We start from the raw sequence: 23,507 nt of genomic DNA on the forward strand, positions 1-23,507 counted from the left end.
GGTTCTCTTATTTTGACTTTTTACGATTCGAAATAAAATTAGCACCGGGAAGGAAGATCGTAAAAAATAAAAATTGTTGGGCGGTAATTTAACTGTCGATTGATAATCTATTCTATTGTATTAAACATATTCTATCATTTTTTTTTTAATTTAAGAGGTACACAGAATATAAAAATATAATATTAGGTATAATCATTTAATGCTAATCTTCTAAAAACGACTAATAATTAATCCTTACCAAAAATAACAAAAACCATCATGTTATTCTATAAAAATATAACATTAGGTATAATCATTTAATGCTAATATCCTAAAAACGACTAATAATTAATCCTTACCAAAGATAACAAAAACCATCATGCTATTCTATTATGTTAAACATATTCATCATTTCTTGAAATTCAAGATATACAAAAAATATAATATTAGATACAATCATTTAATGTTAATCTCCTCAAAATGAATAATAATTAATTCTTACCAAAGATAACAAAAACCATCATGAAAAGAAGATCATGAATTGCTTGCAATATTATTAACTAGGTGTGAGCCCCATGTATTACATGAGTGTATTTAAAATAATTAGATATGTGTAAACATTTGAGAAAATTTGAATTTATAAGAAAAATGAGAAAAACATTGAATTACTAAAATTAAAGTGTTTTTTTTCTCTTTTAAATTTAAACAAATTATTTAAATAAAATAATCAAAGCAAATTAATCACACTTTATTTTAAAATTTTAAAATTATAAGGAAAGTTCATTAATGAAATTGATATGCATTTATTATTAAATTTAAATACCATATGGAATTTAATAAAATAGGAAAACCACAAAATTACATATGGAATAAAATTAATTCAAAATAACCACAAAATGACATTTGGCAAAATGAATGAGAGTGTGACAAGTGCCAAAAAAAACCTTCATTTATTAGAGAAGATTTTACTGTTATTTTAACATTAAAACAATCTTATATATTACGTTTTCATTTTTTTTAACATCTTAAAGACCATTTATATCTAACTTAATTTAAAAATATAAATATGTTATATTAAAAAAATATTACACATTATAATTATTATACAAGATGAGATCAACTATCTTCTTTTTTCTTTGTTTCTATGAAACCCATTTTTAGAAGAGAATTATTACTAATTGATTTTGTTATTGCATCCTCTTTAACAAAAGTTGGTAATTAACTATGTGAAAAACTCGAAAAAATATGTCGAGATTAGCTTTTTATGAAAAATTATAGAATGTGTTATATATTATATAAGCTTTTATTTAAGACTAATGATGTAAACTTTTGTAGAAAAATATTTCTTTAATGTTATTCTTATTTTGAGTTTGTAGATTTTATATATTCTATTCTATTATATTAAACATATTCATTATTTCTTAAAATTTAATAGGTATAAAAAAATATAATATTACGTACAATCATTTAACGTTTATCTCCTCAAAACGACTAATAATTAATCCTTACAAAAATAACAAAAACCCATCATGGAAAGAAGACCAGAAATTGATTTGAAATCCCGTATTCTCCTCATTTCCTAAGTTTTCTTTTATAAAAAATTAATATCTTCATCTCTTCCTAGGTAGCCTCTAGAATTACACAAAAATATGTAGACATAACAATGGTTTGGACGTCGACATCATATCGGTTGCTTTCTCTTCTCAAAGGTAAGCTTCTTCCCTGTAAAAACATGTAGCTTTTGTTGAAGCTTTAGTTTTGATAACTGCAGCCTAATTAACAGGTCGACATCATCAAGCGATTGATATCTTTTTCTATGGCCGTATGTTGATTTAGGAAACATGCACCCTCTCAGAAAGCTCGTAACAACAGACGGATTCCTACACCATTCTCAGAAGAGTCGAAGTTGAAGATTCAAAATTTAAAATTAGATTTTTGCATCTCCCCTTTCTCACGCATATGCAATTGTAAACAATTTATAGGTTTTTTTGCATATATGTTTCCTCTCTTTCTAAAACCAAAGGTCTGATTCAACTTACTGTGGAGGTATATAAGTTGAAGGAGGTGACAAAGATGAAGCCCATTCTTTGCCACTCACACCCTCGACCATAGATCTGGTACCTTCTCCCCACAAGCTTCTCTGTCTATTTCTATAAAGTTTCATTAATTTCGATTTTTTTCCTTTTGTTTTTTGATTTTAACTATGTATTTGTAGGTTAAAGGAAAAAGTTATGGGGAAGACAAATCTATTTCTCTCTATTTTCGAACTTCATTATGATTTAAGCTATATTGTGCTTCTTTAATTCACTAGTTGTGAAACCTGTATATTATACGGGTTGATTAAAACAAAATGTTAAATAGAAACGATTAAATGAGAAGTTTATTTGAATTTGAAATTTGAAATAAATTAAAATTATGAGAAAAAAAAACATGCAAAAAATAAATAATTTAAAATTATTGTTTAGTTATCAGACTCGTATACTAAACATGTTAATTATAATAAAACGTTAAACACAAAGGTTTAAACTGTAAATTTATTTAAAATTGAAATTGAAATTTAAAATTTAAAATTAATATCATTATGGTAGGTTTAATTTATGGAAACTAATTAATAATATATTAGAAATGGAAAATGAAATAAATGACAAATGGAAAATAAATATATCTCTAGATTATGACAAAATGACATGTGGCAAATTGAATGAGAGAATGACATGTGGCAAAATCATTCTTATTTATTAGGGTAGATTCTTGACTTTAGGATGCAATTTTCTTTGATAAGGGGCCAAGAAATGTGTTCAATGGATCGACGCCAAGCAACAATAAAGAGGAGAATAAATTGTTGGCTTGTTTAAGCCATAAAGAAAAGAGATTGATGCTCCAGATATGGTGCTTGATTAAGTGAAATGTTCGATTCGACAACTACTTTGATTGTTTCACTATGGGAGGGGGTTACTCTCCATTTATGTTGTAGTTAGCTGATTTTTTAGAGGCATGGTTTATCCTTTTGCAGGGAGCAGGTTGGCCTTGCTTTGCAACACTAAAAATGGTTTATTTTTGGTGTTCAACCTAAGGTTTGTCACTTAAATGGTTTGAGGATTTGTACTATTTTATACAGCTTTAATATATTTTTTTTAGTTTTTGACTAATTTTGGTGTTAATTCCGTAGATTCTATTTGACTTTCTGCATCTTTGGTGAAGTCCAGTCATATCTCTATCTAAAGCCTTTAACCTTGGTTGTTGATTTGTTACCTAAGCCTATTATAAATGATTTGAAGATACTATGTGTATTGATTTTATTTATTTGTTATATACTATGTGTATTGATTCTATTTATTTGTTTACTAGCCACAAAATCCAATCCCCACCACATTTTCTCTTCCGAAACAAACTATTTGCATCCGTCGCTTAGCGCGGGTAAACGACTAGTATCCGATTAATCGGATTAGACAGGATTAATAAGGGACTCAAAATTATTAATAAAATTATTTTAAAAAAATTAATATTTCTTAAAATTATGTATTTGAAAATTTTAAATTTTAAAATTTTAATATAATATTTTAAAATTTGAAAACTTAAATATTTGAAAATTTAAAATTTTGGTGTAATCTTTGAAAATTAAAAATTTTGAATTTTTTAAATATTTTCTGCCTATGACTGCCGAGGGCCGCTAATACTTTCTAGGTACACTGACATGGTGAATGATGTCATCAGAACTCAAGCTGAGAAGCTGCAATAATAGAGTGAGCTTGCTAGAGTGAACCTTAAAGAGATGAATTTTTCTGATTCGATTCTTGCATTAGAAAGGCATTTTGTGTTACCACTAGCTTTCTGGGAAGATGTAGAGGCGGTGCAAGTTAGCATGGGTCTAGTTGGCTTCCAAGGTGAGCCTCAATAACTTCAAGATTTAAGAAGGGTAAACCATTTTTTAACATATATGAATGTAGTTTAGATTTCTTTTATTGTAAGTAAGTGATAATTGTATATTAATATTTCCCCATAAAATCCGATATTTTTTGATTTATAATAATGTAGAGGTTCTTGTATCGTTAAATAAGTTATTTTGCATTGACACAATCGAAGGGTTAATCTTCGAATTGTTAAATTGGTATTGAATCTCTATATGAGCCATTATAATCATACATGATAATGACTAGGTTGCCTGTCTTGGTTTTTTTTTCCAAATACCGGTATTTGCTCAATGTTTTGTCGCCCTAGACTGGCCTAGTCTAGCTGTAGCGAACAACTAAGGTGTGGGGGGTCACCCCGTATAGATCTATACAAAAACTCTCGCTCTCCCTCCAGGAGAATCTGATTATAACTACAAGCTACGACTGTGCACTCAAGGTGCCAACCGACACGTCTCACTAGATTCTCAACCTTTCGTACTATGTTTAATGTTTACGTGTATGTTTATCCATCCAAAGGTACATTTATAAGTATACAAAGTTCAATAGTTATGTAAAGGTATAGTTACGATTTACTAAGCATGTGAATTTCAGTCCAAGCCCAATTAGCATGTAAATGGATCAAAAAGGCCCAATAAAATGTAAGTGGGTAATTTGGTCCCAATAGGCATGTAAATGAACCACAAAGGCCCAATAAACATGTGACCTATAACGCAGGCCCAAATTAACATGTGAATGGGTCGCAAGGCCCAATAAACATGTCATGTAAAAATATTGGGCTCAATATACACTTGAATGGGCCTTTAAGGCCCATTGGCCACGTAAGATGAATATTAGGTCCAATAAAATTATTATCGATGTATTCCGTTCATTCGTATTGTTTCGTAGTTTATTTTAGTTCGTAGTTTACCAAATTTTATTATAAAAAGTCTCCTTTTTCATAAAACAACATTTTTTTGGTCAAAAACCTCAAATTTTCAATTAAGGCCCAAAGTTTTGCAAAAATGACACTTTAGTCCATAATTTGTAAGAATTTATAATCTTGTCCCAAATGTCTAGAAATTCACGGTTTTAGTCCAACAATTTATATTTTGACATTTAAGATCTAGTTTTGCAGAAAAGTGCATTTTCAGCCCTTTGTTTGTAAAAATTTACACTTTCGGCCCAATTTTTATAAAAGTTACATTTTTGGTCCAATTTGAAAATAAATGTTATTTTCACCCCTAAATTTGGTTTATTTACATTTATGACTCAAATTTTGCTCAAATAAAATTTTTAATCCCAAAAACTTCATTTTTTTCACAAATTTGGGCCCAAAACCGTTAGGCCCAAATGTTTGGCCCATTAAGCTCAATTTTGCATTTTTGGCCCTTTTTAAAGTATGTTTTACATAAAAATCCCTTTTTATACATGTAGGACCTGTTTGGTCCCCATAAAAACATAAATGTCACTTTTTGCCCTTATCTTTTGTTTTCTTGACAATTTTGACCCTTAACAAGATTTTTGCCTTAAATTTTTGTATCTTAAACATATAGCACTTTTAACTTGACAATTTGATGTATAAGGTGTCTTAGTTCATGCATATTAACTCAATGTTACTTAAGAAGTCGTGATTTGCCAAGATCTAACATATTTTTACAACATAAACTAAGAAATCACACAATACATGCATATAACACATAGATCTACACATTTTACTTGTATTCTCCCCCAAAAATCATGTAAAAACCAAAAACAAGGGGGCATGAACTCACATTTGCTTGATGTTTCGGTTTTTGAAGAAAGAATGGAAAGGATTTTGGTCCTAACAACACCTTGAAGTGGATCTCGAGCTTATGAAGCTTCTAAGGTGTGATCATGGAATAAAACTATGTAAGAAGGAGTTTTTCATGTTAATATGAAAGAAGATATTTGTGTTTGTGTAACGCCCGGGTTTCAGGGCTAAGCATTTTTAGATAATGTAATAGTCTAGGTCAACTATTGTAACTCTTTTTGAAGTAATAAAGATGAAATATTTGAGTATTATGTGAATTATGCGTATTTATGTGCTTATTATTTAATTATAAATATATAATTAATAAAGAATAAAAATAAGCGTCAAAATTAAGGTGTGAGATAAGCCGATATCTTTATATAAAGTTGTAGTGGTCGAAACAAGGATTCCGGGGATATAAAGAACGCCGAAATTCGAGTTAAAACGAATAAGTTATGACCTGTCGAAGTTTCGCGACGGAACCGACACGATACCGGGAAGCGTAAATAGTGAATTTACGATAGAGTGAGATTTAGCCTTAGCTATCTAAACGAAAGTCGTAGAATGCGTTAAACCGAGAGTGTCCATAAAAAGAACGCCCAAATCTGACTTCGTATGAGGAAATTATGATTTTTCGAAGTTTCGAATTAGCAGTGTACAACCCGAAATTCGAATATTAGATCGAGCGGTTTTTAGCCGACACGACCTGAACGAGAATCGAAGATCTCGTTAAGAGTAGTGTAACGAGAAAAAGATGGGCGAAAATGGACGCCGAATGAAGAAGTTATGAGAATTTAACGGACAAATCCTTTCTCGGCCTGTTAATAATATAACTTTTAAAATAGAGTCAAAATTTGTCGACGGAGTCTAAACAAAAGTTTTAGAGTACGTTCCCACCTTCGCGTGGATATAAAGAACGTCAAAAATGGAGCTCGTGTGTGAAAGTTATAATTTTTAGAAGTCGGAGTATGAATTTGCGAAATCTGTTGCGAGGTGGTGACGTGGCTCAATCAGGGCCGTCGCTTGCTGAACACAGAGTCGCTTCGGATGATGACACGTCGCCCTCGCTTACGCGCTGCGTCCGAAGTCAGTACGCCCCACATACCCTCGCCCTTATCCGTACGAGACCGAGTGCGAGCCAGCTGGATCCACCTGTAACCTTATCCGAACTACGCCTAGCGTACGTCCGAGGCCTTGTAGCTATAAAAAGGGGCCGAGGGCAGCCTCATTCTTCACTCTGAAATTCACTCTCTTTCTAGTTTCTTTCTCTCACTAGGGCTCCTAACCTCCCCTAAACCCTAGATAAACCCCCTAGCTCCCAAAGGAAGCCCCGAGGCTCCCGGAGTCCCGAGAAAAAGTGTCTTTCGGTTTCGAAACGCTGCTCCAAATAAAGTTCCGGTTTTCTTTAAAATCCGCTGTAAGTGAGTTACGCTTACACAATTTTTAATATAGCTTTCAAATAATTATAGTAATGTTATTAGGTCTTTAAAATAATTATTTGGGCTATTATTATGAGTTATATTGAGTGTTATTTAACGCTTATATAATAATAATAATAATAATAGCTAGACTATTAATTAGTCGCGGTTATCGTTAGACTAAACCCTAGTGGTATTGGTACTAGGTTTTATCGAAGGAAAATTGTTTTGAGAGTATTGAAGCGCTGTCCGAGTGCTGAGTCACCACCTTTCAAGTGAGTGCATAGTTACTTTCAGCTTACACATAGATATGAAGTATTTTATATAAATTACGTGCTATGTGTGCATATTACCTGAATACTTGCTATCTATGCTGGATGAACATTGTTTTACATGTTTTCAATGATTTAAACTGTATATGTATTTTATATCTATGAAAATGTTGGGGTAAAACTGATGGGTTTTATACAAACAATCCTATGTGTACATGCAACCCTAGCATTGGATCTATATTTTCACTATTAGATACACAACATTATGAACACATAATTAAAACCCTAATCATGATTGCTATTTTCGAAATTAACCAAGAAGGTTAGATTACATACCTCTTGTTGTTATATTGTAATAACAACTTAAATCTTTAAACCCAAAGTCTTGAAAGCAAGCAACACAAGTGTAGTGCCTCTAATGGCTCACAAACACCAAGAGCAAATGGAGAAGGTATAAAGAGAGAGGAGAGGTATAAGAATTCGTCCCTAGATGCTCTAGGGATCAAGTGCACGAAATCCTAAGGCCTTAGGGGTCTTTATATAGGGTTGAGATTAGGGTTTCAGTCCTTATCCTTATCTAGTTACTTGCCCATCAAGCAACCATAAGATAAGCCTTGAAAATCCCTATCTCTTGGACCTTGGACGATTTTAAGGATATCCTTATCCTTGAATTCGTCCATCCTTTAACAAGGATAACCATTGCCCTATTTTGTAACTATCACATAATTACAATTCAGCCCCTCTAGTTTAATTAATTACACTTGATCACAAAATTAATTCTTAATTAATTATTGACCAATATTAATTAAAAAAATATGATTTATCCTTTAATATATTATTCTTATAACATATTAATAAATCATAATAACCTCTTTCTCTATTATTTCTCCAGTCAAGTTGCTTTGGTGAAGGCAACCCAAAAGGACCATGCACCATCGGGTCAAGTACATACCAAAATAGTTATGGACTTAGACACTAATCCAATAGTCTCCCACTCGGATAAGTCTAACAACTATACTGCGTACGACTTCAGATCCTGATCTGCAATCGTAGCTTTCCAAAACCACAGTCAACTCTGATCCTATCAGATACGCGTGTCCTTAGATAAGGGATCATATATTCCTCCATTCTAGATATCATATGAGATATGATTTCAAATCATTCTCTTTGTACTATATCTCGATTCCCGCTTTATGACGACTGACTAATTGAACAAATCAAATTAGCCCTAGCCCGGCCGAGCATTTACGTTTGTCATCACTAAACCATCGAGGGGCCTAAAGATATCGCTTTTATCTTTCTTTGGATAAAAGGAACGGATAAACTTTGATACAATGCTCGCTTGCACTCACTCACCGAATCACACACAATAATATGTTTTATAACACTAAGTTACTAGTGCGTTTACATATTATCAATGTGCAACCGATTCGCAAGATACAACTTACACATCTCGGTTTCAAGAATATAAGATGTTATCGTCTCACCAATCACTCGTGATACAATCCATGGAGTGATCCAAGTGAGCGTGGGTTTAATCCAATGCTCAAATTATATTCATAAGCACTCATGAACGTTGCAGCAACCATTTGCTTATGTCTAATACTCTTTTAGACAATCCACACACCAATTCACGACAGTCTTCATTCATATCTACTTCCAACATATGAACGACTGTGGCCCGTTAGAATAATTCGATTATTCTTAATAAATTCAATTATTCTGGAAGTCAAAACATGCAAATGTGAAACACAAGAATAATACTAATCCCATATGGCCTCAAACCTTTGAGTATAAATAAAACACCTTTTATTTATCACCATATCGATTACTCATTATTTGTCGTTTCGGGTAATCAACTTCTTACTTGAATTACAACACTTGTCCCATGCTCCTAGCATGCACACAATGTTTACCTATGGTTTCTTACTTTGTGAAATAGACCAAATTGAACACATTTCCAATCATTCTCATTTCACAACTCCAAATCCTTTTCCATAAGTGTAAGAATATCAAATTCTTGTTACTTATAAAATATGCTAGATTCTAACATTTTATGCAATTATTCTTTCGTAATGTCACTGTACCAAAGTCACAAAGACTATTGCCAATGATATTACAAAGTCTTTTATCGGGGATTGTTACAAGACAATTCCTTAGACGTGATGTCTCTCACTCAAAGTACATTCTTTGAACATCCTTTTGCATAAAAGTTTCTAATCTAGACATAGATTTTCAATATTCAATTCTCAATATGGATACATTTCCATATTTTCCATATGACAACTTATTCTTAATAGAATCTTGTCTATTCATGATAATGTCGATATGGTCCATCCAATATGGAAACATTTCCATATTTTCCAATACTATACTTCCAACTACTCACAAGCGACCAATCTTTATCGAACTTTGGATTGTCCTTTGATAGTTGTTTAATTATTTTAGACAAAACGGATTCTAGTCCTTTTTCCCTTTAAATGCGCTAGACATTTGAAAAATTTTAGAATGGTCAATCATTAAAGCATTTGCAATCGATTCTATACCCGAAGCGTATGGGACACGACACATAATGTTTTATTTGCTATGTTCTCAAAATTCGAATTGTGAAGAGGAATGCCGTAATCATAATCGAAATTTTAAGAACACACTATGTACCCTTGACTAAATTTATTAACATTTCTCAACCTAAACCTTTAGATTTGAAATGAAGCATAATATTTTCTCCCTTAATTATAGCAAAACAACTATTCCTTCCTTACAACTTTGCAAAGAATGACTCTTGTTTTCTATAATTAATATTGCCAACTTGCAATACGTGCCTTAATAATCATAAAATCATAACTTTTATGCTCCCACTATCATGATGATTATTATAAACATAACACTTATTCTCCCACTAGCTTCGACATGTATTCAGAAACAACTAACTTCCAGAAGAACAATACCTATTGAATTTATTAAGTCCATGTTTCTAATACTTAATGCTTTGATAATCTTTTATCAAGGCCTCTTAAACTTATACACATTTGCTTAGATAGTTCATATGTGTGTCTAAACAATTGCCAAACCTCACAATTCAAATTATGGAAAGGGATACCGTAACCATAATCGAATTCGAGAATGCAATTTTACAATCACTATCTTCTTAAAATCTTTCTTAGTGAAAGCATTTACTCACAATCATTTTCATGAAGGAGGAAATCTTATGACACTTAGATTTAAATGGTGTATTTGTTTCTATCCATGTGAATTTGTCAAAACCAAAGTTTACGACAAATTCAAACTCATATGGATCGAACTTTCTTGATCTCGATTTCTTGCCTTTATGGTAGCACAGCTGCCCACCATGTCTTCCAAGTAGTTAAGCAGCTCACCTTTTCTTATCAATGTACTTTCCATTGATCAAGGTCCTTGCCTTTTATGCATTCAAAATGAGAACTCACATGCATAATTAACTCAAGTGGAATGGCACAGAAACAAAATAATGTCAACACGATAGGTTATAAACCTCAACTCGTGTGCTAGTGATGATCGATAAGGTTTATTTGATTTGTTCTTGAAACCTTTCAAGACCATAAGACTCCCACTGACTCCTTGACATATAAGATTCTCTTGTCAATAACCATTTCTTGACAACCAAACATTCAAGAGTTAGTGTAGCTTTTATCAAAACACTTCATAAATTGGTCCTAGTTGGTCTTTGCCTTATCCAAGACATCACAACTTTCCACATTTGATGAATGTTATAAACCTTCTTAATACTTATCCACTCAATGTCACAATCTTAAATCTAAGACTTGTTTTGGAACGAAGTATGATTGACTTCTTAATTTAACCATTTCTTTAATTCTTGATTCCTCTTCTTACACATACAATTGTACTAAGACTCACTTAGAGGATTAATTGCGATATGGTTCTTAATCATTAAGACCTATCATAAAGCATAAAAGCTACTCTCCCTTCTTCTTAGAATGGAGAAACTTTTATCTTTCTGCCTACTTGATTCTTCTTATTCGTTCTGCTATTGGTTTAAACTTTTTCAATCAATTCATAATTACACTTAATCTTGTAAGTATAATCATGACGAATATCATTGTTACTCTTATGGTGGACTTGATCAACACACAACTTTGTGTATTCGATCTCCAAGTCCTTCACTTGACACTTTGTCAACAAATTAGTCTAATTTTCAAATATGAAATTTCTTATTCATCATGCAACCAAGTTGCGTGATTCCAAATTTCTGTCCAATTGAAACTTGGGCGATGAGAAACTCTCCCTATTTGTTAAATTTTCGACATTTCCATAACTAAGAATCAAATCCATTATTGCTAATAGTAGAAACATCCAAACATCAATATTTCATATATGCCATTGCAAGGATAAATAAATAATATAAAATCAAAATTTATTTTATTGCGGAAAAAATTTTGTCCTTACAATGCAATTCATTGAAAAACTATGCTAATACATCTTTCTTAGCAATCTAATTCTAACTCTAAGTAGTAGCTCAAGAATCTAATCTTCGAGAAATGCGATCGAAATCCATTCCTTCACGGTTAGATTTTGCTCACTAGCCTGACCCACTCAGTTTCTTATATTACAGGTAGTGACGCATGAGCATAGATGTGATGTTTTGGATGAGGGATTACGGATATAGTCCTGTAGATACGAAATAATGTAGTAAGGCTTATATTGTACTGTTTATGCTTTTGATCTATATCAAACATGACATCCCAAGTATTTTAATGAAATACATTTCCTTGGAAATGCTTTTGATAAATCTTTATCATATTTTGTTTTGGGACAAATTCCGCAACACTTTTATTTAAAATGTTACTATGATTTTCAAACAAAGCATAAACAAAATCGGTCTTTTTTGGCCGTGAAAATGGGGATGTCACAGTTGGTATCAGAGCATTAGTTTAAGCGAACTAGGAATTTGTAGGATTTCTAGACTTAAACTTAGAATGCTAAGCGATGATTGTGAGGTGTGAGCACTAGCTTATTTTAGGAATTGTGCCTAAAATGCCTTTATGTGCTAAATGCCTTGTGCATGATATGCTGTTATTTGTTCGGATCTATGGTCTGTTGCCAACCGGATCTGGAAACCTTATGTGTTTAGGATTCTAAACGTACGACTACGATATTGAACTAGCATATAAACTTTTCGGAGTGATAAGGATGATTTAAACGTCTATCCTAAATAAATATCTAAATTCACCTTATTCGGTGTATAGATCAAGATGGCAAGGACACGTAGCGGAAACGTGAATGCAAATGGGGACAGAAACCAACCTCCATTGATTGAGCAAATACCGGTTACGGAAGCCGCTGCTGAGCCAATAACGATGGCCGGAGTGCAAGCGATAATCCAGGCGATGTTGGATCATCAAATGGAGGAAACCAGATGTTTGCTCCAGCAAAATCGAGAGGAAGCGACTATTCAGATCGAACAGCCCAAGTTGAACGAAAGGAAGATTGAGGAAGGAAACTACAGTGGGACTTTTGGTCAAGCCAACCCACCGATAGTTAGGCAAAACCACCAGGATGGAGGGAATGACGGACGTGGATGCAAATACAAGGATTTTATGGCATCCAAACCACCGAGTCTATCTGGAAGCCCAACACCGGTGGAAGTCATGAATTGGATCTCTGAGATGGAGACGATGTTTGAGAGTTGCAAGTGTAGCAACAGGCAGAAAACCGCTCTCGTGATTCCTCTGTTGAAATCTGGAGTACTAAGCTGGTGGAAGCTACTAGCTGATTCAATGCCCAAAGGTGAAGCAAGCAAGATGTCATGGGAGGACTTTATGGTACGGTTGAAGATGCAATACCGCTCCGAACAGGATCTTCTGGAGATCAACAACGAGTTCCAGAATCTGAAGAAGGGAAGAATGAGCGTTACTGAATACGCTGCAAGCTTTATTGAGAAAATGAAGCTTGTTCCTCACCTCGTCCCAACTGAACTCTCCAAGGTTAAAAAATTTGCCCTCGGATTACCAGCGGACTTCGGTCCAATGGTCAAGCAAACTACCACTCTGAAAGCAGCCATCTGGGCTGCTAAGAATGTGGAGACCCAGATACGAGAGAAGGGTCTGGAGAGAGAGGAGGTGGGAGAGAAAAGGAAATTTGACGGATCCTCAAGGTCCGGTAAGAAGGGTAAATTCTCGAAGTCTGGTTTGAAAGGAGGAGGAACCGAAGCAAAATGGTGCGACAAATGCAAGAAGAAGCACCAGGGGAATGTGATGAAAGAGTCACTTGTTTCAAGTGTGGAAAGCCTGTGCACTATGCCAACGAATGCATGTTCACTAAGAAGGTCTGTTATGAGTGCAAAGAGGAGGGGAACATTTCAAAGGATTGCCCGAAGAAGAAGGAGGCAGGAAGACCCAACATACCACCGAAGCCGAAGACGAGAGCCTTCCAGATGACTCTTGAGGCTGCGAAGGAGGCAGCAGACGTCGCTTCAGGTACCTTTCTTGTAAATGGTTTGCCTGCAAATATACTATTTGATTCCGGAGCCAACTACTCCTTTGTGTCGCATAAATTTGGTGGAAAATTAGCATTACCTGTAGAAAAACTTGATAATGCCCTGATTGTAGAAGTTGCCAGTGGCAAATTCGTACCTGTTAGTAATCGTATTAGGAACATCGTCATCGACCTGAACGGAATCGAATTCCATGAAGAGATATTACCCATAAAGTTAAACGGTTTCGACATCGTTTTGGGTATGGATTAGCTTAGCGCCAACGATGCTGAGATTCAATGCCGAAAGAAGATAGTAAGGGTAAAACCACCCGGAAAGGAATCATTTATGGTGTACGGGGACAAACGCAAAATGAATTCTGGAATCATCTCCCTGATGAAAGCCAGAAAATGTTTGTCCAAAGGATGTGCATCATACTTGGCATTCGTAATCAATGTTAAGAAAGAAAAGAAAGAGGTGCAGAATATACCGGTTGTATGTGATTATCCGGAAGTCTTTCCCGAAGATCTTCCCTTATTACCACCTGATAGGCAAGTGGAGTTTCGTATAGACTTGTTACCAGGAACGACACCGATAGCAAAAGCACCATACCGACTAGCACCAACGTAAAAATGTGATATTGGTTGTTGAGATCAACTCATGCATGTGGTTTAGCCTTTTTGATGAAGTTAGAAAGTAAGAACTTAGATTTGGGACCCATTGAGCCATGCAAAAGCTCAAAGTTAAAAGCTTTATGGATTAAGGCGTGTTTCGGATGTAGATCTGAGCATTAAACGTCTTGGCTTAAGGGATTAAGACGTTTTCTGGGTTGGCTGTGGGCAGGGTTAGTATGCGGGGCGTACCTCCTCGTATGCGGGGCGTACTGAGTTTCTTGGGCATACACTTAGCGTACCCACTAAGTACGCGGGGCGTACTCAATCAGATGAGACTTTGCATTTTGGGCTTTCGTATGGGCTTGGGTGTTTGAGTTATTAATGTGCCATTTGAGTATAAGTGTTTTGGACTAGGAAGAATGGTTGGGCTTTAGGGTAAGGCCCATGTAAGGGGTTTAGGTCCAATTTGGAAAATTGGGCCATACTTGGGCCTTGGTTGATTATTTAGCTTTTGGGCCTTTTAGATTGTGAGTTTGGGCCTTAGTCTTGGACCAAGCTAGGTTAGGGGTAAAATGGTCTTTTTACCCTGAGTATGGATTTATAGTTAGGGATTGGAACCCAATTGTTAATTGAGTATTGTTTTGATATTGATAGTTCGCGGATCTGTTAGCCAGTAGCCAATGATCGTCTGTGTGATTCGGCAATGCGAGGTGAGCCTTCTTCAGGTGCTCATGAGTCGAAGGCACCAATGCCGACTCACTAAATTATATATGTAGGATGCTAGTTGTCTCTGTGACTCTTGCTGTGTGGTATAATAGTTGTATATGTGATGACCAGCTGGGTCTAGCTGTTATTATTGTGTTATGTTGCTTGTATGTGACTGAGACTGCTGATAGTCTCTAGGGTTGTTGATAACCCACCGGGCATGCTGTTAGCCCACTGGGACTGCTAGTAGTCCCCAGGGTTGCTGATAACTGATAACTATTTAATTATGATGTGTTGTGTATGGTATTTTGGGGAAACTCACTAAGCTTTGAGTTTACGATTTTCAGTTTATGTTTCAGGTACTTCTGTTTTTAAAAGGAGGAGCTCGGGATGATTGCAGAGCACACACCACCTCGTTCCATATTTTCCTAACTAACTCTAACATGATGTGATGATTGACTCATTTGTTTTATCTGGATCTTATAATGATCTTTCTGGAATACTGGTTTTACTAGTTTAAAAATGATTTTTTTGGGTCTTATTTTTAGGATGTTACATTGTCATTTGCTAGACAGAATATGCCTTTCTAACTTCGGGAAGACCAATAATATCTTTATATGCAAATGAAGACACTGTAGTTGGAGCCTTGAAACAAAGTTTGGTAATATAACTGTTTAGGGCAACAAATAACAACATACTTTGCTTCATTTACCAATATAGGCAACATATTATATTTTTGTTACCTATAACAGCAACCAAATTACATTATTTTACCATTAATAGAAATGTGTAAGAAAAAGTTACAATTTCCATAATCCACATTTGTTGCAAAATGTAAGTACATTGCTATTACAGGTAAAAAACAAAGTACATTACTATTATTGGTAAACAAATGTTAGTATGTCGCCATTATGGGTAAGAAATAAATTATCAAATTATATTTCCATTTTATAGCAAAATTAAAGCAGGTTGCTATTTTTCGTAAATTTTCTATTACCGCTATCTTACCAACCTATATTTTTTTTATTATAGTTTGTGATGTACATTAAGTAGTCCATTAATTGTTTCAAGATACTATCAAAATGAAAATCATTCACCTAATACAGTCGTTTTATATGAAAAAAAGAATCATTTATATGTATGGCATAAAGTTGTTAATTGTTTGTTTGTTTTTATTTAAATATATTGTGGTGATGTGAAAAAAAATCGTTAGAGTGAATCATGTAATCATTCCAACATAATCTTAACTAAAAACTAGTTCTAGCTAGTAAATGTTGTATTGTTTTCGTCAATTCAAATATCTAAGCCTATAAAAGTTTTTTAATCCTAGAGACTAGAGTTGGAGAATGATGTAGTAGCACAAAGTTATGGGTACTGTTATCAGCATTCCGAATATAACCCTGAAACATTGAAATTTTATATCGGGTTATCAATATAATAAAAAGCAAGCATCCAAATTAATATATTAAAAATAATAATACAACCCATTAATATATATGACAATTAAAAGTTTGTACTCACGCAGTACTAAGAATCGTTGGATGAACATTGTATTCCTTAGCAAAAACAAAGGGTACAATTCCTTCGGAGAGTGTAGCCTATCATCAAAGAATATATATGTAATTCACTGCAAGTTTATTTCTATGGAAATATTTGCATGCAAACAAAAAGATGCTAATGATGAACACTGTATTCCTTACCTGAACGATGGATACATGAAGGAGGTTACCACGAAGACCAACTATGATAGCTGCTACTGCCATTGTCACCGGTCCTATTAAAAACTTTACAGCCATTGCTAATGCAGCCTTTGATCTCCCACATGCTATTATCTTAGGTTGAAGCGCCATAAACAAACCTTAAAGAACGTACAGAAAACATAACCTTCTTTTAGTTTTAACTAATTAAACCCACCACACATTTTTGTATTCTTATTCCTTTTTATATAACTATCTTTACTTTTTATAGAAAACAATGTAAGATGCAAATTGTTTCAAATAAGGGTTTGCTTTACATTGATCATGACCAAATACGTATACAACTTTAGGAGGCAATTAGCACGACAACATGTTGTTGCTAAAAAGCCGACAACTTAATTTATTGTGTTCCGTTAGACCCGAGACTTGTTGACATAAATTAATTGCTTCTTTATGTGATGAACCAAAACTAAAATATATGGCATTAAATAAAAGGTTTCGGTTAGCTCTATACGAAATAATATGAAACTTTTGGTGCATCTTTCAACTATTGTGTTACAAAACTATGTAAGTACAAGACATCGAGTACAAATATTAAAACTTAATTATAGGGCCAATATTTAACAATAACTGTGAAAGTCCTACACATTGAGTAAAAACATTAAAACTTGAAGTGACAAAATTTAACAATAAGTTAAGATATATGTGGGTGTAATTTAATTATAGTATTTGATTGATTGTAAGTTGTAACATATATAAACTAAAATTGGTAATTAAATAAATAAAAAAAGAAAGGGAGAAATTAAATATATCCTTTTATTTTTGTTCATACAAATCCTCTTATCCAATTAAACGATGTCATGTATCATATTAATATATTAAAATATTATTTAATGATCATTAAATGTTACACGTGTTATTATTTAATTGAATAAGATGATTTGTAGGAAAAAAAATAAGAAAATATTTAATTTTTCAAAAGAGAAACTATCCAAAATATTTAACTTTTGATTAAATATTTAGATATTTTAATTAGAAAAATCTTGTAAAGTCAAGAACAACATTTATTGTCGTAGTAGTAGTAATAAGGGCAAATATGTCATATTAAAACAATTTCCAAAAAAGTTCACTTCCAATATAATTAGTGATCTACAACTTTGTTTATTTTAGTAAAAGATAAAAAAAAAAAAAAAAAAAAAAAAAAAAAAAAAAAAAAAAAAAAAGGAAAAAAGCTTACGTACCTAAACTAAACATAGCCATTCCAAGACCAGCATTGGATATCAAGGATATTGAATTTCCTATTATTTTCGGCATTCCCACATGCCACCTGATCGAGTTCAAAAATTACTAAATACTACAAATCTAAAAAAAGCATAATACTCGATTAAATCCTTTCTAATAAATGAAAGTTTTTTTTTCCACAAGTCACATTTCATTCAATTTGCTAAATGTTATTTTTTGGTTATTTTGAATTAATTTTTTTCATATGTCATTTTATGAGTTTTCTTATTTTATTAAATTCCACGTAATCTTTTAATGTAATAATTACTATAAATGTAATAATAAATGAATATCAATTTTATTAATTAACTTATTTTCTAATTTTAAAATTACCAAATTAAAACTCATTAATTTATTTTGTTAATTTATTCAAATTATTTTTTTTACATTTAAAATATAAAAAAAAAGAATTTCAATTTTAAAAATTCATTATTTTTCTTATTTTTTTATAAATTTTAAGTTTTCAAATATTTATATTTTTATATCTAACTTTTTTTTTTTAAATTAACTCATATAATAGGGGTATGTTTGGTTTAACTTTTTTATGTCAAAAGTAAATTTTAATTAAGAAAAGTGCTTATTAGCTTATAGCTTTTAGAAAAAGCTGGTTTTAAAAAGTGTTTGGATGCGAAAAACTGCTTTTTCAAAAGTAAAATGGTTAAAAAACTAAAAAGCTATGATTTTTTAGCTTTTTGAAAAATTTACTTTTTCTCATCCAAAAAACTGTTTTAAAAAAAAGTTTTTTTAAACAGACAAACACTTAAGATTGTCTTAGTTAGTAATAAAATTGTTTTAATTCTATTTTTCTCAATTGTAATAGTTTACCTGAAAGACACAAGAGACCAAATTAGACCCATGATGCTGGCGTACGTGTTAGGGTTTCTAATCAATTTCCGCCAAACCATCATCAATATCAAACGGATCATCACACTCGCCGCCGGCATCTGTTTTGCAGATCCTTCATCCGGCACTGCCACCGTCTTAGGGTTGTGCTCCGCCGCCGCAGAGTCCAAACCCAGTTTTATTCTCTCTTTATCTCCACCTATTTCCCCCCGAACTTCTTCCGTCATCCACGTTCAAATTCAGCACTTCCATGGAATTAGAATTTAACATCGAAAGAACGATTAGTTATTTATTTACCTTTGGTATTGTCATTCGGCGTTTCATCGGAGACCAACATCCGGATTTCCTTAGCTCCATGTTGATCCCGGCGATATGAGTGCTCCGTCGATTCCCGGAAATCATGAGTACGTAATTGACCGCCTTTGTAAGCTGCCGTCGGCGCACTAGAACTCCGAGGAAACTTCTGGACGTTATGGCTCACTTTGTTTTGTTGGCCTTTTGTAACGCTCAGACAAGTTTCCGTGTTTGCGCCTGTAAAATGTACGTTATGTTTTCACTTTTGAGACAGCAAAATGTAACTCCTTTCTGAAAAACATGTTTTAGTAAACATCGTACCTTCCGCAAAAATCCTAGATTCACCCATGTCACGTGTTGCATGGTACAATCCAGACTTTGAAGAACTCATGTTGGGAGATACCGGAGCAGGGTCATTTTCGTAACTTGACAGCCTCGGAGTTAGACCCATCGACGGCTGAAAAGAATACAAATCCGCAGCCGGGCCAAAATTTGATAGCCGGCCGCCGGGAAACCCCGTAATGGAGAAGAAATCCGATTGGTTGAAATTAGAACATCTCGGAGTTTGGATAGCCGATGAACTTATACTGTAAATTTCAGCTCCTGAAAGAGATCCGACTCCAATCGACTTTCTTGAAGCGTTAGATTTCCTCACCATGACATGAAGTTTCCCGTCATCTCCGATCTCCGTCGCCGTTTCAAGAAAATCTTGCCCGTCAAGAGAAACAACGTCTGTATCAACCTTTATTGAAACGATGTCGCCTCCGGATTCCGGGAACCGTTCCATGATCAGCATCTTCGCGCCACGAAACTCGAAAAAGACAAGAAGCAAAGTGTACCAAATTATGCACTGCATCACCACCACCTGAACCATCAGTGATGCTGTAAAATCACCATACATCGCACTTACTAAGGGAATCCCGATCACGAGGGTGTTGGGGAGGGTGGAGAGTGAAAAGATGGTGATCATCCATTCAAGGTTGCCGGCTTTGGTGAACTTGACCCAGAGGCCGAGCACCAGCAGCATGATGATCTTCTGGAGGGTGTCGGCGGCGAGGAAACGGAAGTTCATTGTGTAAGGATCGTTCATGGAGATGAAGTGGAAAGAGAGCAAAGGGACAGCGAAAATGGCGACAAAACGGTTGATGCCGGAGCACTGGTCGGGGGTGAAGATCTTCCACCACTTGACGCTGCCGTAAGCGAGAAACATTGCGACGTATAACGGCACCATTGCTTTCACGATAGTGTAAAAGTCATGTCCACTGATCATTTCTATTCACTGAGAAAATACAAAATATAGTTTTAGCTTGTGTGTGTGTTTGAGTGTAGTAGTGTACATATATTAATGTAACGAGGGGAGAGAATTTGACTGTTCACATTTCTGTATACGTGTGATTGACTGAGGTTTTGACCATGCATAGAACTAAGAGAATTATTTTTGCAAAATGCCTTGGAAATTTATGTAATTTTGACTTCTTAATGAATTAATAAATGGCGTACGTAATAACACTTCAACTTTATAGACTCTTTGGTTAGTGATCGATTACCTGTTGAGGTTTGGCCTATATTGTGTTTGCATTGAGAACCAATTAGAAAGATCTGGATTGGATAATTGGTTATTAACTTATTATTCATATGTGTAAGTGGCGTAACACTGTGATCAACATGATCATCACTTCATCAGAATCGAGTGGCGTATTACTGGTATTCCTTGAGGCATTTCATATGTTATTCTAATAAAAAAACAATTTTATTCTCCTTTTGATATATGTTATTTTATTAGGTCTTATAATTAATGTATATGTTATTCTCTTTTTGCCATGTGTAATCTTATTATGTCTAATTAATGCATAACACTTGTCAACCTATTGATTCTTCATTTCAAATTTCAAAATTTAAATTTCTCATTTTAATTACATTAAAATAATAATATTAGAATAAAAATTAAAATTAAATTAATACAAATTATAAAGTGATATAATTTCACATATTTATTTAAATCAATGATTATAATTTTATATAACTAAAAAATCTCGTAATTAATAATTTATTTAAAATAATTGATTAATAATTTTGAGTTTTTATTATAAAAATTCAATTAATTTTGTAACCATGGTTTCCATGGGTTATAAACTAATGTCAAACTAATATGATAATCAGGTCTAGTTTTGACAATTTGAAGGCCTTGTGCGAAAATAAAATTGAACCACCCTAAAAAAATCTTGTCATATGTAATTAAGTAGATTCTTAATCGTTCAAAATTAAAAACTTAAATCTGACAACAAACATCTCACAAATTCCCTACTTGAACACAACACATTGTTGTTCATTCATTATTAATAATATAAAAATGTTACAAGCAACTTTTGGAAAAGAGATCGACACATTACAATTTTCTAAATATCAAACTTTTAACATTTTTTTAAAGAAAATTGATCTATTATACTTTCATAATAATATTTTCAAGAAACTCATTCACTCAAAATAAAAAACCAAAGCATTCAATCTCTCTTGAGACAAGTAAATAGCAAATAATAGTAGATAACAAATAAATAATAATATTTTAAAATGTTTAGTTTTGAAAAGCTTCCTTTTGATGATGTAAATATAATGAGAGTAATCAATAATATTTTGTGTGGTCACACAATAAATTGGATATGTGTTTATCTTTTTTAATAAACTTAATATTATGTTAGTTGTATTATTTTGGTTAGTAGTTTTTTGTAAAAACTCTGGTTCATTGAATAAATCATCATCATTGATGGCAGAGATATTCCCATTTTGTAACATCTTTTCAATATTTTAGTGACTTGCCTTTAGTTCATCGGTAATATTCAACGACTTTAACTTTTCTGATGTGAATAAAAAACCAACATGTCTTCATATTGATTGTTGAGGTGAAAGTCTGTGTACTAGTTCCGATGACTCAGCGTCAATCTCATCACAATGACTTTTTATTATTATTTTTTCTAAATGTTTCAGTGAACCAATAACTTGATCAACATGTACATAAAACAAGAGTGGTAGTTTGCATGATTGTGATTTTCTATTGACATTTATAGTTTTCACAAAATTGAAACCATGAACGTATATTTGTTAAGTTTGTTAAGTTGATTGTAAAGCTTAATTAGATGCGATTTTTAGATTTGAATTGGGCTTTGAAACTTTAGTGTCGTGGACATATAATTTTTTTTTATTTCTATTTATTATTATTTTTTTCTATATTGGTATCTAAATTCTAATCGATACAAATAATATACTTAACAAACTAGGTTTTTATTGTTAATAGAACACGAAGGAGATTAGTAGCATGCAAATATGTTTTAATTGATGTATTGTTATTTTTGTCTTTTAATGTTTTTAATAATATAATATTAAAGGAAATTTTTGAACGAAGGCCCCTTACAATTGGAAACTCCGTACGACCGTACCAACAACACACCTCCAAGGCCACCACTGATGAGAATAGTGAAATCTAAGAGTTGTGAGAAAACCCTACTAATGATTATAACGAGTCATGAAGTTAAGTGTGTATTTATAGTGGAATTTTAAGTTATCCCTATGAGTAGAATAACAATGTTCAGAAATTATATAGAAGTGCGATAGTTTTCTTGCAAAGTATGCATGTGAAATTCAAAAATAAAACGACGGGTAATAACATAGGTCGACGTGTCATCACTTTATTGAATCCTAACATAAAACCCTAAAATACAATAAAAGAATTTGGTGCAAAAAGCTGAAGTTATATTTGGTGGGAAACACCTGATATGTGGTCATCAGTAAAAAAATATTTTTTTTTTGGAACCGGCGGAATTTATTAAAAGCACGGCCTAAAGGAAAAAGACCGGGCACAAAAGAAAAAAAAAACAAAAACAAAACTTACAAAATGTCAAAAGGGGAACAAACCCAACAATCCCATTTACAATTTCCAAAATTACCCCTATATTCCAATCAACTAAAAACCATAGAAATCATATTATCCGCCAACTTTGAAGAGTTCACTTGGATTTTGTTAAACCAAACATTGTTCCTTGTTTTCCACATACACCATAGAAACCTATTAGTACTTAGTAGCGAAACCTTATGGTATGTGAAAACAATTCAATATATTCGGTGTTCACAAGAAAATGATATTCAGTGCTGCAACACGAACTTCAGTCATCATGCTTTGTATATGAAAATATAACCATGTGTAATAAGGCAAAATAACATGAATTAGACACTATAATCAAACTTATTAACATTATACACATAATTTTTTACAAAACCAATTA

General features: G+C 33.1%; 1 protein-coding gene across 1 annotated transcript; it reads right to left on the bottom strand.

The window, feature by feature from the left end:
* Positions 1 to 16,451: 16,451 nt before the first annotated feature.
* Positions 16,452 to 20,503, bottom strand: LOC145095402 (auxin efflux carrier component 4-like). The gene is made up of 7 exons (XM_079033292.1): positions 19,555 to 20,503; positions 19,237 to 19,470; positions 18,922 to 19,153; positions 18,057 to 18,142; positions 16,819 to 16,976; positions 16,640 to 16,716; positions 16,452 to 16,518 (listed from the first exon to the last, which is right to left on the bottom strand). The coding sequence occupies exons 1-7, from the start codon at positions 20,501 to 20,503 to the stop codon at positions 16,452 to 16,454; spliced, it is 1,803 nt and encodes a 600-aa protein (XP_078889418.1).
* Between the last annotated feature and the right edge of the window lie 3,004 nt (positions 20,504 to 23,507).

The sequence above is a fragment of the Lactuca serriola genome, chromosome 3 (assembly GCF_051521515.1).
Source record: "Lactuca serriola cultivar US96UC23 chromosome 3, Lser_US96UC23_V15, whole genome shotgun sequence".
Classification (NCBI taxonomy): Eukaryota; Viridiplantae; Streptophyta; class Magnoliopsida; order Asterales; family Asteraceae; genus Lactuca; species Lactuca serriola.

Coding starts and splice junctions, on each gene's coding strand:
- LOC145095402 (XM_079033292.1), bottom strand. CDS start 20,503: ATGATCAGTGGACATGACTTTTACACTATCGTGAAAGCAATGGTGCCG. Junction 19,154..19,236: donor GCCGAATGACAATACCAAAG/GTAAATAAATAA, acceptor TGACGGAAGAAG/TTCGGGGGGAAATAGGTGGA. Junction 16,519..16,639: donor CCAACGATTCTTAGTACTGC/GTGAGTACAAAC, acceptor TCAATGTTTCAG/GGTTATATTCGGAATGCTGA.